General features: G+C 41.2%; 2 protein-coding genes across 2 annotated transcripts in view; both read right to left on the bottom strand.

Moving 5' to 3' along the window:
- Positions 1 to 429: 429 nt before the first annotated feature.
- On the bottom strand, positions 430 to 10740 carry LOC131775506 (tetratricopeptide repeat protein 28-like). Its single transcript, XM_066166508.1, has 7 exons — positions 10674 to 10740; positions 10397 to 10462; positions 8780 to 8941; positions 8440 to 8517; positions 5253 to 5429; positions 1034 to 5069; positions 430 to 703 (listed from the first exon to the last, which is right to left on the bottom strand). Exons 1-7 carry the CDS (start codon positions 10738 to 10740, stop codon positions 697 to 699), a joined length of 4593 nt encoding a protein of 1530 aa, XP_066022605.1. The 3' UTR covers positions 430 to 696.
- LOC136280913 (uncharacterized) overlaps positions 7362 to 13434 on the bottom strand; it is a 78238-nt gene continuing 72165 nt past the window's right edge. The window contains exons 14-18 of the mRNA XM_066166736.1: positions 10674 to 10742; positions 8780 to 8941; positions 8440 to 8517; positions 7979 to 8046; positions 7362 to 7500 (exon numbers count right to left, since the gene is read on the bottom strand). The gene's annotated coding sequence lies outside the window, so the exon portion shown is untranslated. The remainder of the gene's footprint in view (positions 7501 to 7978; positions 8047 to 8439; positions 8518 to 8779; positions 8942 to 10673; positions 10743 to 13434) is intronic.

A 13434-nucleotide genomic window follows, 5' to 3' on the forward strand; every position in this document is an offset into this window, starting at 1 on the left:
CACTTAAAGGAGAAATCTCAGAAAATTAACTGATACCAAGACTAAATCCTGGCCATTACGGCCAAAATCTGTCATTTTAAGTCCAGATAAACCAAATTCTGATCGGCAGAAACTAACTTTAAGTACCAATGGCTGGGTACAAATCCTCGAAAAGTTAATCACAATTTCCATCTGATATAAACCAAGATAATCGAGCAATCGGACAACTAGTTATTCTCCAATTTCCATAGAAATTCTCCACACATGCACATGGCTATAACAGCTTTACATCACTCATGAGAAAGAAACCGATTGAGAAAAAGTCTAAAAAAAACTGTGGAAAACGTTTCCAAGACGTTTCAACTTCGACGTAAATGCAACGCCTCAATCGGCCTAGTAAGAAATACTTAGATTAAAAATTAACTTTTTACATGACAATGACATGGTCATGATAATTTCAAGATATCATATAGGAAAAAAAACAGTAGTTTCAGCAGAACATCAAAGATTAAGCTTTAACGAGCAGTTCAGTCAAGCAAAAAGTCAACTTTTGAATCAAAGGAAATCCGTTCTCTTGTTAAACTTGACTTTGGCAGTCTTTTGGTTCTTCTTGCTTTGAAAAGAAGACTCTTGAGAAAGATTCATAAGTAGCTTACTGGTTTCTGGTTCAAATATCAGCGTTTGCAGGTATCCGAAAACACTCTGGGATTCCAATGCTCACTTCCTTAAATGAAAAATAAAAAACGCTAAGTTTAGGGAGGATGGTTGAGTTTCCATGAAATATTTCCTAGCACATGCGGAAGCGATACATTGCACAACAGCATTGTTTTAAAAGAAATTTGCTTTTTTACACCTATTATGTTTCCTAACAAGAATGTCATCATCGTAAACGTGTCCACTTGATTGTACTGCATCTCAATTTGCAGGAGCAAAAACTAAATTCGTATGCCAACTGAAAGGAAAATAACACGCAAGTATCACTGCTCATACATAAGCTATAATTATGATTTAAGGTAACTTTGTATTGAATAGAATGTATAAACAGAATATTTACTTGTTTTGGCTTCCAATATCCTTGAAATCTAGGTTGACGTCATCACCAATGAGTACAAATGGTGCCCAGTAAATCACCTCCTTGAACTTTTCAATTTCTCTCATACACTTCATGGCCTGATTGAGAGCTTCACTTGCCTTCTTGCCTTTGGCAAGTGCATCGTAGAAGAAAGTCATGAACTCCAGGGTCCCCTCGTCGCCAATCGCCCACAAGGTTACCACAACAGATCTAGCACCGGCACCCAAAAGTGCACGCGCCATGCCGACCACACCCTCAGCCATGACCTCCCCACGAGCAGTGTGACAGCAGCTAAGTACAACCAGATGTGCTCGCAACCCAGCTTCTATGACATCTTTCATCGTCAGTAGATAGTCTTCCTCTTGCGGATGAGGGTTTTGTCTTGTGGTGTTTGGTGCCAGGATAACTTCTCCAGTTTCCATTTTACCGTGCGCTGCTATGTGAACTAAGGCCACTGATGATATTCGTTTTAACACTTCATCTTTTGTTGCCATTTCTCCAGTGAGGGGGCAAACATTAAGGACACGGCCGATCATCTCCACCTCTTTCCTTGCTCCTGGAAGTTGCACTAAAAGTCCTCCCTCATAGATGATATGTTTGAAACATGGGTCACCGACAAGCAATGCACCAGTCTTCACGTGAAAGTCAGCTGGAGAATCATGAATTAGTTGCAACGTCGTCAGAGAGGGAAGCACACGAATTCTGAAAGAATCACTTAAATATGATGAGTTCGACTCCTGCAATGCTGCATAAGGTACAAGGCAAAATGGCCCCTCAGGAACGAATGTGATCTCGTCGTTGCCTTTGATCAGGTCAGCAATAGGAGAAACGATGATGTCATGCAGCTTATTTAAAGCACTTGATTGGGAGTGCCTCACATCAACTCGGATCACACCATCGGCCATTTCTTCTTTTGTCGGCGAATCAAGCAGAGGATTTTCGATGGCAACAGTATCTCTTGCACCGATCTCCTTAAGAGCAGATTTGTTCAGTAGCTGGATGAAACATTTCAATTCATGCTCAAACCTATAGTCGTTGACGTGTACCTGTCTCATCTGGATGTTATCTTCACTAAGGCAAACCCAGAAGTAAACGCATGGCCCATTGATAGCTATGAAAACTGTGCTCAATTGAACACATCTCAGAGAAATGCGGGATGCGCTGTGCGTTAAAGAAGCTCCAGGCGAATATTTTGTGTCCATGAGATCTCTCAGAGCTTGAGCACTTCCTTTCTCTGCGGTAAGAAGAGCCTTTACAGCTTGACCTCGTTTGAGATTTATACGCCACAAACCTTTGTATGCACCTTGGTACTGATTACGATAAGAAATCTTCCACTGATCGTTGAGTTGAAGACTGGCCCTGATATCATCATACAATTCTACACTCGAGTAATAACAGTCAAATGCCACCATAAGATTTCCTTGGCACTCAAAACTGTTTCCAAGGGAATAGAGTGAGCACGCTTCTCCGGTCTTACTTCCCACTTCTTTAGCAATTTCAAGATGACGTTGATGGTACTCGATGGCTGTTTTGAACTGTCGTAGACCTTGGTAAGCGTTGCCGAGATTGCAATAAATTGCTCCCTCTCCGGCCCGGTCTCCCACTTCTTTAGCAATTTTTAGATGACGATGATAGTACTCCATTGCTGTTTTGAACTGTCGTACACCTTGGTAAGCGTTGCCGAGGCTGCCATAACTTCTTCCCTCTCCTGCCTTATCTCCTACTTCTTTAGCAATTTCTAGATGACGTTGATGGTACTCCATGGCCGTTTTAAACTTTCGTAGATGGCCATAAGCGGTGCCGAGATTGGCATAACTTGCTCCCTCTCCGGCCTTCTTTCCCACTTCTTTAGCAATTTCTAGATGACATTGATGGTACTTGATGGCTGTTTTGAACTCTCCTAGACTGTTATAAGCGTTGCCGAGATTGCCATAACTTCCGCCCTCTCCGGCCTTGTCTCCCACTTCTTTAGCAATTTCTAGGTGACGTTGATGGTACTTGATGGCTGTTTTGAACTCTCCTAGACGTTCATAAGCGTTGCCGAGATTTCCATAACTTCTTCCCTCTCCGGCCTTGTTTCCCACTTCTTTAGCAATTTCTAGATGACGTTGATGGTACTTGATGGCTGTTTTGAACTCTCCTAGACTGTGATAAGCGTTGCCGAGATTGCCATAACTTGCTCCCTCTCCAGCCTTGTTTCCCACTTCTTTAGCAATTTCTAGATGACGTTGATGGTACTTGATAACTGTTTTGAACTCTCCTAGACTGTGATACGCGTTGCCGAGACTGCCATAACTTCTTCCCTCTGCGGCCTTGTCTCCCACTTCTTTAGCAATTACTAGATGACGTTGATGGTACTTGATGGCTGTTTTGAACTCTCCTAGACTGTGATAATCTTTGCCGAGATTGCCATAACCTCTTCCCTCTCCGGCCTTGTCTCCCACTTCTTTAGCAATTTCTAGATCACGTTGATGGTATGTGATGGCTGTTTTGAACTCTCCTAGACTGTGATAAGCGTTGCCAAGATTGCCATAACTGATTCCCTCTCCGGCCTTGTCTCCCACTTCTTTAGCAATTTCTAGATGACGTTGATAGTACTGGAAGGCTGTTTTGAACTCTCCTAGACAGTGATAAGCGTTGCCGAGATTGCCATAACCTCCTCCCTCTCTGGCCTTGTCTCCCACTTCTTTAGCAATTTCTAGATGACGTTGATCGTACTTGATGGCTGTTTTGAACTCTCCTAGACATCGATAAGTGTTCCCAAGATTGCCATAACCTCTTCCCTCTCCGGCCTTGTCTCCCACTTCTTTAGCAATTTCTAGATGACGTTGATGGTACTTGATGGCTGTTTTGAACTCTCCTAAACATCGATAAGTGTTCCCAAGATTGCCATAACTTCCGCCCTCTCCGGCCTTGTCTCCCACTTCTTTAGCAATTTCTAGATGACGTTGATGGTACTTGATGGCTGTTTTGAACTCTCCTAGACTGCAATAAGCGTTGCCGAGATTTCCATAACTTCTTCCCTCTCCGGCCTTGTCTCCCACTTCTTTAGCAATTTCTAGATGAAGTTGATGGTACTTGATGGCTGTTTTGAACTCTCCTAGACTGTGATAAGCGTTGCCAAGATTGCCATAACTTCTTCCCTCTCCGGCCTTGTCTCCCACTTCTTTAGCAATTTCTAGATCACGTTGATGGTACTGGGAGGCTGTTTTGAACTCTCCTAGACAGTGATAAGCGTTGCCGAGATTGCCATAACTTTTTCCCTCTCCGGCCTTGTCTCCCACTTCTTTAGCAATTTGTAGATGAAGTTGATGGTACTTGATGGCTGTTTTGAACTCTCCTAGACTGTGATAAGCGTTGCCAAGATTGCCATAACTTCTTCCCTCTCCGGCCTTGTCTCCCACTTCTTTAGCAATTTCTAGATCACGTTGATGGTACTGGGAGGCTGTTTTGAACTCTCCTAGACTGTGATAAGCGTTGCCAAGATTGCCATAACTGATTCCCTCTCCGGCCTTGTCTCCCACTTCTTTAGCAATTTGTAGATGACGTTGATAGTACTGGAAGGCTGTTTTGAACTCTCCTAGACTGCAATAAGCGTTGCCGAGATTGCCATAACCTCCTCCCTCTCTGGCCTTGTCTCCCACTTCTTTAGCAATTTCTAGATGACGTTGATGGTACTTGATGGCTGTTTTGAACTCTCCTAGACATCGATAAGTGTTCCCAAGATTGCCATAACCTCTTCCCTCTCCGGCCTTGTCTCCCACTTCTTTAGCAATTTCTAGATGACGTTGATGGTACTTGATGGCTGTTTTGAACTCTCCTAGACATCGATAAGTGTTCCCAAGATTGCCATAACTGATTCCCTCTCCGGCCTTGTCTCCCACTTCTTTAGCAATTTCTAGATGACGTTGATGGTACTTGATGGCTGTTTTGAACTCTCCTAGACTGCAATAAGCGTTGCCGAGATTGCCATACCCTCCTGCCTCTCCGGCCTTGTCTTGCATTTCTTTAGCAATTTCTAGATGACGTTGATGGTACTTGATGGCTGTTTTGAACTCTCCTAGACTGTGATAAGCGTTTCCGAGATTGCCATAACCTCTTCCCTCTCCGGCCTTGTCTCCCACTTCTTTAGCAATTTCTATATCACGTTGATGGTACTTGATGGCTGTTTTGAACTCTCCTAGACGTCTATAAGCGTTACCGAGATTGGCATAACATCTTCTCTCTCCGGCCTCGTCTCCCCCTTCTTTAGCAATTTCTAGACATCGCTGATGGTACTTAATCGCTGTTTTAAACTCTCCTAGACATCGATAAGCGTCGCCGAGATTGCCATAACCTCCTCCCTCTCCAGCCTTGTCTCCCACTTCTTTGGCAATTTCTAGATGACGTTGATGGTACTTGATGGCTGTTTTGAACTCTCCTAGACTGTGATAAGCGTTGCCGAGATTTCCATAACTTCTTCCCTCTCCGGCCTTGTCTCCCACTTCGTTAGCAATTTCTAGGTGACGTTGATGGTACTTGATGGCTGTTTTGAACTCTCCTAGACTGTGATAAGCGGTGCCGAGACTGCCATAACTTTCGCCCTCTCCGGCCTTGTCTCCCACTTTTTTAGCAATTTCTAGATCACGTTGAAGGCACTTGATGGCTGTTTTGAACTCTCCTAGACGTTCATAAGCGTTGCCGAGATTGCCATAACTGATTCCCTCTCCGGCCTTGTCTCCCACTTCTTTAGCAATTTCTAGATGATGTTGATGGTACTTGATGGCTGTTTTGAACTCTCCTAGACTGTGATAAGCGTTGCCGAGACCGCCATAACTTGCTCCCTCTCCGACCTTGTCTCCCACTTCTTTAGCAATTTGTAGATGACGTTGATGGTACTTGATGGCTGTTTTGAACTCTCTTAGACTGTGATAAGCGTTGCCGAGACTGCCATAACTTCTTCCCTCTCCGGCCTTGTCTCCCACTTCTTTAGCAATTTGTAGATGACGTTGATGGTACTTGATGGCTGTTTTGAACTCTCCTAGACATTGATAAGAGTTGCCGAGATTGGCATAACTTCTTCCCTCTCCGGCCTTGTCTCCCACTTCTTTAGCAATTTCTAGATGACGTTGATGGTACTTGATGGCTGTTTTGAACTCTCCTAGACATCGATAAGCGTTGCCGAGATTGCCATAACTGATTCCCTCTCCGGCCTTGTCCCCTACTTCTTTAGCAATTTCTACATGACGTTGATGGTACTTGATGGCTGTTTTGAACTCTCCTAGACTGTGATAAGCGTTGCCGAGATTGCCATAACCTCTTCCCTCTCCGGCCTTGTCTCCCACTTCTTTAGCAATTTCTAGATCACGTTGATGGTACTTGATGGCTGTTTTGAACTCTCCTAGACGTTCATAAGCGTTGCCGAGATTGCCATAACTGATTCCCTCTCCGGCCTTGTCTCCCACTTCTTTAGCAATTTCTAGATGATGTTGATGGTACTTGATGGCTGTTCTAAACTCTCCTAGACTGTGATAAGCGTTGCCGAGATTGCCATAACTTTTTCCCTCTCCGGCCTTGTCTCCCACTTCTTTAGCAATTTGTAGATGACGTTGATGGTACTTGATGGCTGTTTTGAACTCTCCTAGACAGTGATAAGCGTTGCCGAGATTGGCATAACTTCTTCCCTCTCCAGCCTTGTCTCCCACTTCTTTAGCAATTTCTAGATCACGTTGATGGTACTGGATGGCTGTTTTGAAGTCTCCTAGACTATGATAAGCGTTGCCGAGATTGCCATAACCTCCTCCCTCTCCGGCCTTGTCTCCCACTTCTTTAGCAATTTCCAGATGACGTTGATGGTACTTGATGGCTGTTTTGAACTCTCCTAGACATCGATAAGCGTTGCCGAGATTGCCATAACTTCCTCCCTCTCCGGCCTTGTCTCCCACTTCTTTAGCAATTTCTAGATCACGTTGATGGTACTTGATGGCTGTTTTGAACTCTCCTAGACTGTGATAAGCGTTGCCGAGATTGCCATAACTTCTTCCCTCTCCGGCCTTGTCTCCCACTTCTTTAGCAATTTCTAGATGACGTTGATGGTTTTTGATGGCTGTTTTGAACTCTCCTAGACTGTAATAAGCGTTGCCGAGATTGCCATAACTTCCTCCCTCTCCGGCCTTGTCTCCCACTTCTTTAGCAATTTCTAGATGACGTTGATGGTAGTTGAGGGCTGTTTTGAACTCTCCTAGACTGTGATAAGCGTTGCCGAGATTGGCATAACTTCTTCCCTCTCCGGCCTTGTCTCCCACTTCTTCAGCAATTTCTTGACAATGTTGATGGTACTTGATGGCTGTGTTGAACTGCCCAACATTATGGTAAGTACATGCGAGACTGGCATAAGTGTTTGCTTTGACTTTTAGTACAGCATTCGACTTCTTTAATAATTGAAGCAGACGTTCGTTATTGTTTTCAATCTTAAAACGTGTCAAGGATAGCTAAATCATCGGTGGACTTGCGAAAATGCAATGGAAATGTTTGTTTTAATAATAATGAGAGTATTGGATAAACTTTAAAATTGGAATGAAAATTCGAGCGTGGATTTCTTGAAGAGATTTGATTTCAAGTTATTCGAGAGTGTTAACTAGCTCTGAAGCGCATTTATTAGTTTAAGTTCGGTCGTCATGGTGATGCTCGTCTCAAGACAAAAATGAGGAGCATTCAGCAGAAACTCTGGGAATTAGTTAATATGGCCTCTTCTTTTAAGTAAAGTTTCGTGGAATAATCGAAAGAACTCGTTAATAATATTTCAGCCTCTTTAAACTGCTCAGTGCAGTATAAGAGAACATCGCTTGCATTTTGTGTAGAAGAATCTGCCTGGAACATATTGATTTCTCTTGAAATATTATTCGCATTGCATCTCGTATCACGTTTGAAAAATTCGTCAAAGGATACGGTCAATCCCATATGCAACCAGCTCCTTGCTTCTTTATACCAGCAAAGTTCGACACAAGCTCTAGCTCCTGAAAAGGAGAGAATAACTGGTGGTGCGAGGTAATTTATCACTGTTAAGGTATAAACGTATTGATAAAATGGACTTAATTTCCCATTTAGCTGGGAACAAAAATTGTGATAATGAAGGAAATTTGAACTTGTGGAGGAACTGAAAATGAACAATAAGGAGCTAATGCAAAGCGGCTACCAATTAAGCTTCCAGCGCTCTACATTGTGAACTAACCAGGCAGCGGTATTTGAGAGTTTATTGACATTTTCTTGTGCTTTTTACCCACATCACAGACATTGACACACCAGATACAATTGACACTTGGAGTACAGCTACCTGCCACAAACCGCACAATCCTCTTTTGACGAAATCAAAGAATAGAATGTTGATGGCTTATGTCTGAAAAACCCACCTTTCTTAATAGCCTTGATTAAAGTGGGTTCCAATTGAACGGCAACTGTTGCATCATTGAGACATTCCACGTAGTTGGCTATGAGATTCCGGAAAGAAGGTTTAAAAAAGAGGTAATCACACGCAATTGCAACAAAGAAGCCATAAAAATTACAATTGCTTAAAATGTAACCAGGATCATTTCTTTGCTTAATTTTCATTCGCTACGGGGAGATTTATGCCGTTTTTACGCTACTTTTCTGCAGTTGCTCAATTTTTTTCTTTTCTTGATGCAGATTGTGTATTCCGTTATCTTGTAACGCTGCACGACAGATTTATATGTTTACATGTGAAATTCTTACCTAAACGGAAATGAGCTGTTGCCCTGTTGCTATAAAGCTTGGCGTTAAGCCGTATATCTTTGCAGTTCACTTGAAGTCCTTCCGTGTAGGAGTTTATCGCGTTATTAGCTTCTCCTTGTCTGTATTCTTTGTTACCTTCCTCGAGACATACTTTCGCTATCCCTGAAAGCACACAGTTTTGGTGTTAATGATATAGTAATGAGTGATACGACTTCATACTACAACTTTATACTTCCAAACGAACTTTTAGGTTAAAGGAGCGGAGAGCTACGAAAAACAAAAAATCAGAATAGTTTAATATCTGTACATTTTGTTTGTGTGCAAGCTGTCGAGAGTCTGGGCTGTAGCTTGGCTATTACCATTTCAAGTTTATCGGTTTACATTTAGGTCGAAAGGCTTTCACAAACCCCTTTTACACCTGGCTTACGTTTTCCAAAATATCACAAGTTTCACCAGGAGATCCTATTGGAGTTTTAGCTGTAGCTTCGGTTATAACCAGATCAAGTCTGTTCGGTTTACACTTAAGTCGAGAGGGTTTCCAAAGTTCCTTTTACACCTACGTTACACGATCCAAAATATCAAGTTAGAATATAAAATCCCATAAGTTACTGAGAAAAAATGCATAAAGCAAAGCAAAGCCAGGACCGAAAAGGGTTAAAATTTTTTATTGTTCTGATAACAAAAGAAACATCGTGCTGAGAGTGACAAGAGTTCGTGGTTTGCCCATCCTTCAGAAAAGAGCGCCGGAAAACGTGCTTTTTGTTTTTGCTGTTTTTTGATTAGGAAAGTACCACTTTCCCACGAAGTGCCATTTTGCCTGTTATAAAAGTCAGGGGTTCTACATTTTGTTGGCTGGTGGTTTACAGCGTGGGCCTGGTATTGACATAACTGTTTAAAGAGGCGTGTAATATTTGTAAGACTAAAACAGGCCATACGGCCGAGACAAAATACCTCATCTTCTCTGTAGAATTCTCAAATTGCGTAAAATTTCTGCCAAACATGTATTGAAAAGTAAAGGACAGGAAGGTGCTAGCGCAAGTACTTTCCTTTTGGCGGCCTCAAAAAGTTACCCGTTTGCAAATCTTTTCAAAACTCGACTTTGACAGGTCTACGGGTACCAACAGCTCCCTCTTACCGAAAATGACTCTTACACAAAAAATGTCAAAATTTAGAATAAAGGATAATACTTTTTCCGCGCAAATATCGTTCCATTTAGGTGTAAATTTTAGATAAATAGTTAATCTCCAAAACATTGTGCGTTGATTTACAAATAAGCACTTCTAAAACTCAGAATTCTGAGTTTTACGAAGCCTAGTAGGCCAATTTTGGCCCATTCTTTAACTTAAGGCTCTTCAAAGCTAAGTCGCCTTCAAATTTGTCGTTTTATTGCTTAGAATAATTAATGATGTCTATGCATTTTACCTGATCGGATCGAGCAGTAAATTGTTTTTTTCCTTTGGTTCTTCATTTTACTGGTAAAAGAGTTAGAATTTGAAGAAACAATCCTTTGCTGTTTCAAAAACTTATTCACAGAACATAGGCAAATTTTGATGTAAATGTGACAAAAAATTTACTGGGGCGTCTTTTAAACAATCTTATTTCACATGGTTTTCTCACCTCTTAAAGGGTCATTGTATACATCCAGTTCAGCGTCACTTGACGTAACTTGACTTTCTTCTGTCGCTGAAATTACCGAGCAGATATTTCAACTTTGCTAGTGATCACAACTATGTGCAATTACAACTAGCGTTCTAATACTGGCGTATTTAGTGGATTCCTTAAAACCTTCGAGTCGAATTGATCCAAAAAATTGTGCACCAGAATTAAGATATACTTAATTAACAAACAGTACAAAATCACCACAACGAAGTCTTTCCCTGTTGCTTTTTCTCACCTGTGGCTGGAAACTTATTTTTCACCTCCAGTTCTTCTCCAGTTGTTGGGAGGTTGCTTTCTGCCATAGCTAGAAATAAAATTGAATCGATTGTACTGCGCTACATTGTTTAAAATCAAAAGAGGAGACTCGGATGAAAGTAACCTAGAGAAAATATTTTATACTTAATCATAGAGGATGAATGAGAATCTCAAAGTTTCCTCCGTCACGCTATTGTGATTGCGTGACAGTCAAGTTCTGCGGGTTGTGTCATGTTTGTTTTTTCAATTGTCTGTTTGTTAGTTTGTTTTCGTAGTCTCATTTGTTGAAACGTCGTTCAAGGCTGTCCCTTATCAAAAAGCGTGAGTTGCAATAAACAATCTAGTTGTACCCGGTAGGCATGGATAAGCATGGATCAAAAATTATGCAACAAACGAAACCGAAACAACTATGAGGGTTTGCGTTACCGTCACGAATTCTACCAACAGCCCGCGAGCCCATTGCGTGAAGAAACACGTTTATCGACCCTGTTCTTCTACAAAGTGCATGTGTAAAATGTCCCTCAAAGCTATGGAAAAATTTGCTAGACAAAGCCTTTTTTTTTTATTAACAGAATTATAAGTTCTGGTCAATAAACTCCTTCATTAATAATTTTTTGAAGGAACCAGGAAATTTAGAATAACTGGAAGAGCTGGTCCCTCTCCAAATTATGTTGGGGAAGTGCTCGATTTTTTCATTTCGAATTCAGAAAAGGTGCTGAATACGAGGTTATTTTGAGGGACTGGAGAAGATGGCACTGGAAAGTGTCCTTTTCAACAAAACTCTTGTTATCAAGAAACTTCATCCACAACAAATTGAAAGCCAAGCTCAACACAAAGACTCCTGCATAGTTTAATCTTGTAGGCCATCGAGTGAATTCACTGCCAGGCCATGAGCATTTGGCGGAGGAAGTAGACTGAAAACGAAATGAGACTGAAAAATTATTTGTGAACGAATTGTTGATCAAAAGAGAATCTTTTGCGATATTATAGCGGATGTGAAATCTGGAACATTTCCCTAAAGCTGCTGAGGTGGTCTTGCCATACAGAACAAGCTTCTGCTCCACTATCAGCATTTACTGAGCTCACAGTTTTATCTTCCAGCGCACTATGTAAACAAGCAAACAATGTGTCCATTTAGTCCGTCATCGCGCGCAAAGGTATATCTACTAAAACCGAACTCTGACAGATAACCACTCAGAAATGATACTACTAACTCCCTTGTAGATACGTAGTTCGAACATTTGAAGACAAAAATTTATTCATCGTCGACGATTACCGTGTCAAGTTTTGCGAGGAGGTGGATTGATGTTCCAAAGCGTTTAAAAGACCAGAATAATTAATCGTGTCGTTGACGGGGTTTAGTTTTCATACTTGATCAAGAAATCTTAGTCATCGTGGTTCTGGGGTTAAAATTTTCACTTTTGTTGACACGTCTTCCCAATTCCTCTGTTATTTATACGTTAAGGTGGGACCCGTGAGCGAGCAGGAAAGCTGTGCTCTGATCGGCTACTCAAGAATGTGAAATGTGTTTTCTTTCGATTCCCACTTTGATTCCCCACAGAAGGAAATAAAGAAATGCTTGTAGTCTGTTGAATACCTCGTATAATTTCGTAACTACACAGTAATTTTTGTCCTATGAATAAAAGCTTTTGCAGCATTTTTGTCTAAAACAGAGGTCACAGACTCGACCTTAACAAAATAAAAATCACAACGAAACTCCCAGATTCATTTGGCAATTCCATGGTGCATGAATATATTTAGTTATCGTGTGATACATCCTTTGATACGTTGCTGACGAAGCCTTGGTCTCGGTCCCGGCTAAAAATGTAGTGATGGAAATTGGCCGATGTACAGCCTTTTTTAAGCTCACACTTATCTAGTAATACAATGAAGAAATATAAAATGGTTTCTGTGTTTACATAGCCTGATGTAAACACGCGGGAGGTTGGGACAACACGAGATAAGCGCAGGAAACCACAACGCGAAGCGGCAGGCTATGTAAACACGGAAACCATTTTACATTTCTTTTATAAAATAACTAATGAAAGAGGAACGAAAACCATGTTTACATACGCTCATGTAAAATGGTTTTATTGCCAATCAAAGCCCGCGTACTGTTTGAATTATTTTACAAACGCATGTATGAGATATTAGATAACCGCGCGTGGATACAAATTTTACCATCGAGTGTTCATGAAATCTATTAACTCCTTCAAACAGATAATTCAATTCCAGCAGATAAATTCGTATCGATAGGCCGACATGTATCATCCATTTTATTCAAAAGATATTGGTTGAAAATTTGAATCACATACAATTTTTTAAATAGGAGCATCGATTACAGAGATCCGCTGCACCGAAACTCAGCTCGCCGAAAAATCAATTCAATTCCGGATATTGTAATACAACAATTTCTCCTTACAAGAACTATTTCCTTTAAGAAAGAATTGAATTCAGCTTCAGGTAAAAAATACAATTGGAAAAAAAACAGCCCACATGGAAGGTAAAACTTTCATGTTGATAAATCCGATTGTAATGACGACATTGGTACCTAGATATGTGAAGATATAAATGGTACATTTACAGCGTGCGGTGGAGATGTCACGTTTTGGAAACTGAACCATATTACCGTTATTATTACTATATATCGCGAATGTTACCATATCAAAAGAAACGTAGGGATTGCGTAATTTTTTTTCAACCTCGAGCTTTGTTACAAACTTACAAAGAGATATTTGCTG

This window comes from Pocillopora verrucosa, chromosome 5 (genome assembly GCF_036669915.1).
Source record: "Pocillopora verrucosa isolate sample1 chromosome 5, ASM3666991v2, whole genome shotgun sequence".
NCBI lineage: Eukaryota > Metazoa > Cnidaria > Anthozoa > Scleractinia > Pocilloporidae > Pocillopora > Pocillopora verrucosa.

Bases quoted from the DNA above. Each gene is read 5' to 3' on its own strand.
- LOC131775506 (XM_066166508.1), bottom strand. From the start codon at position 10,740: ATGGCAGAAAGCAACCTCCCAACAACTGGAGAAGAACTGGAGGTGAAA. The intron at 5,430-8,439 runs GTGGGTTTTTCA...AACGTCATCTAG, and splicing joins AATCAAGGCTATTAAGAAAG to AAATTGCCAAAGAAGTGGGA. The intron at 5,070-5,252 runs GTAACGCTTATA...AACGTCATCTAG, and splicing joins AAGATGTTATGCCAATCTCG to AAATTGCTAAAGAAATGCAA.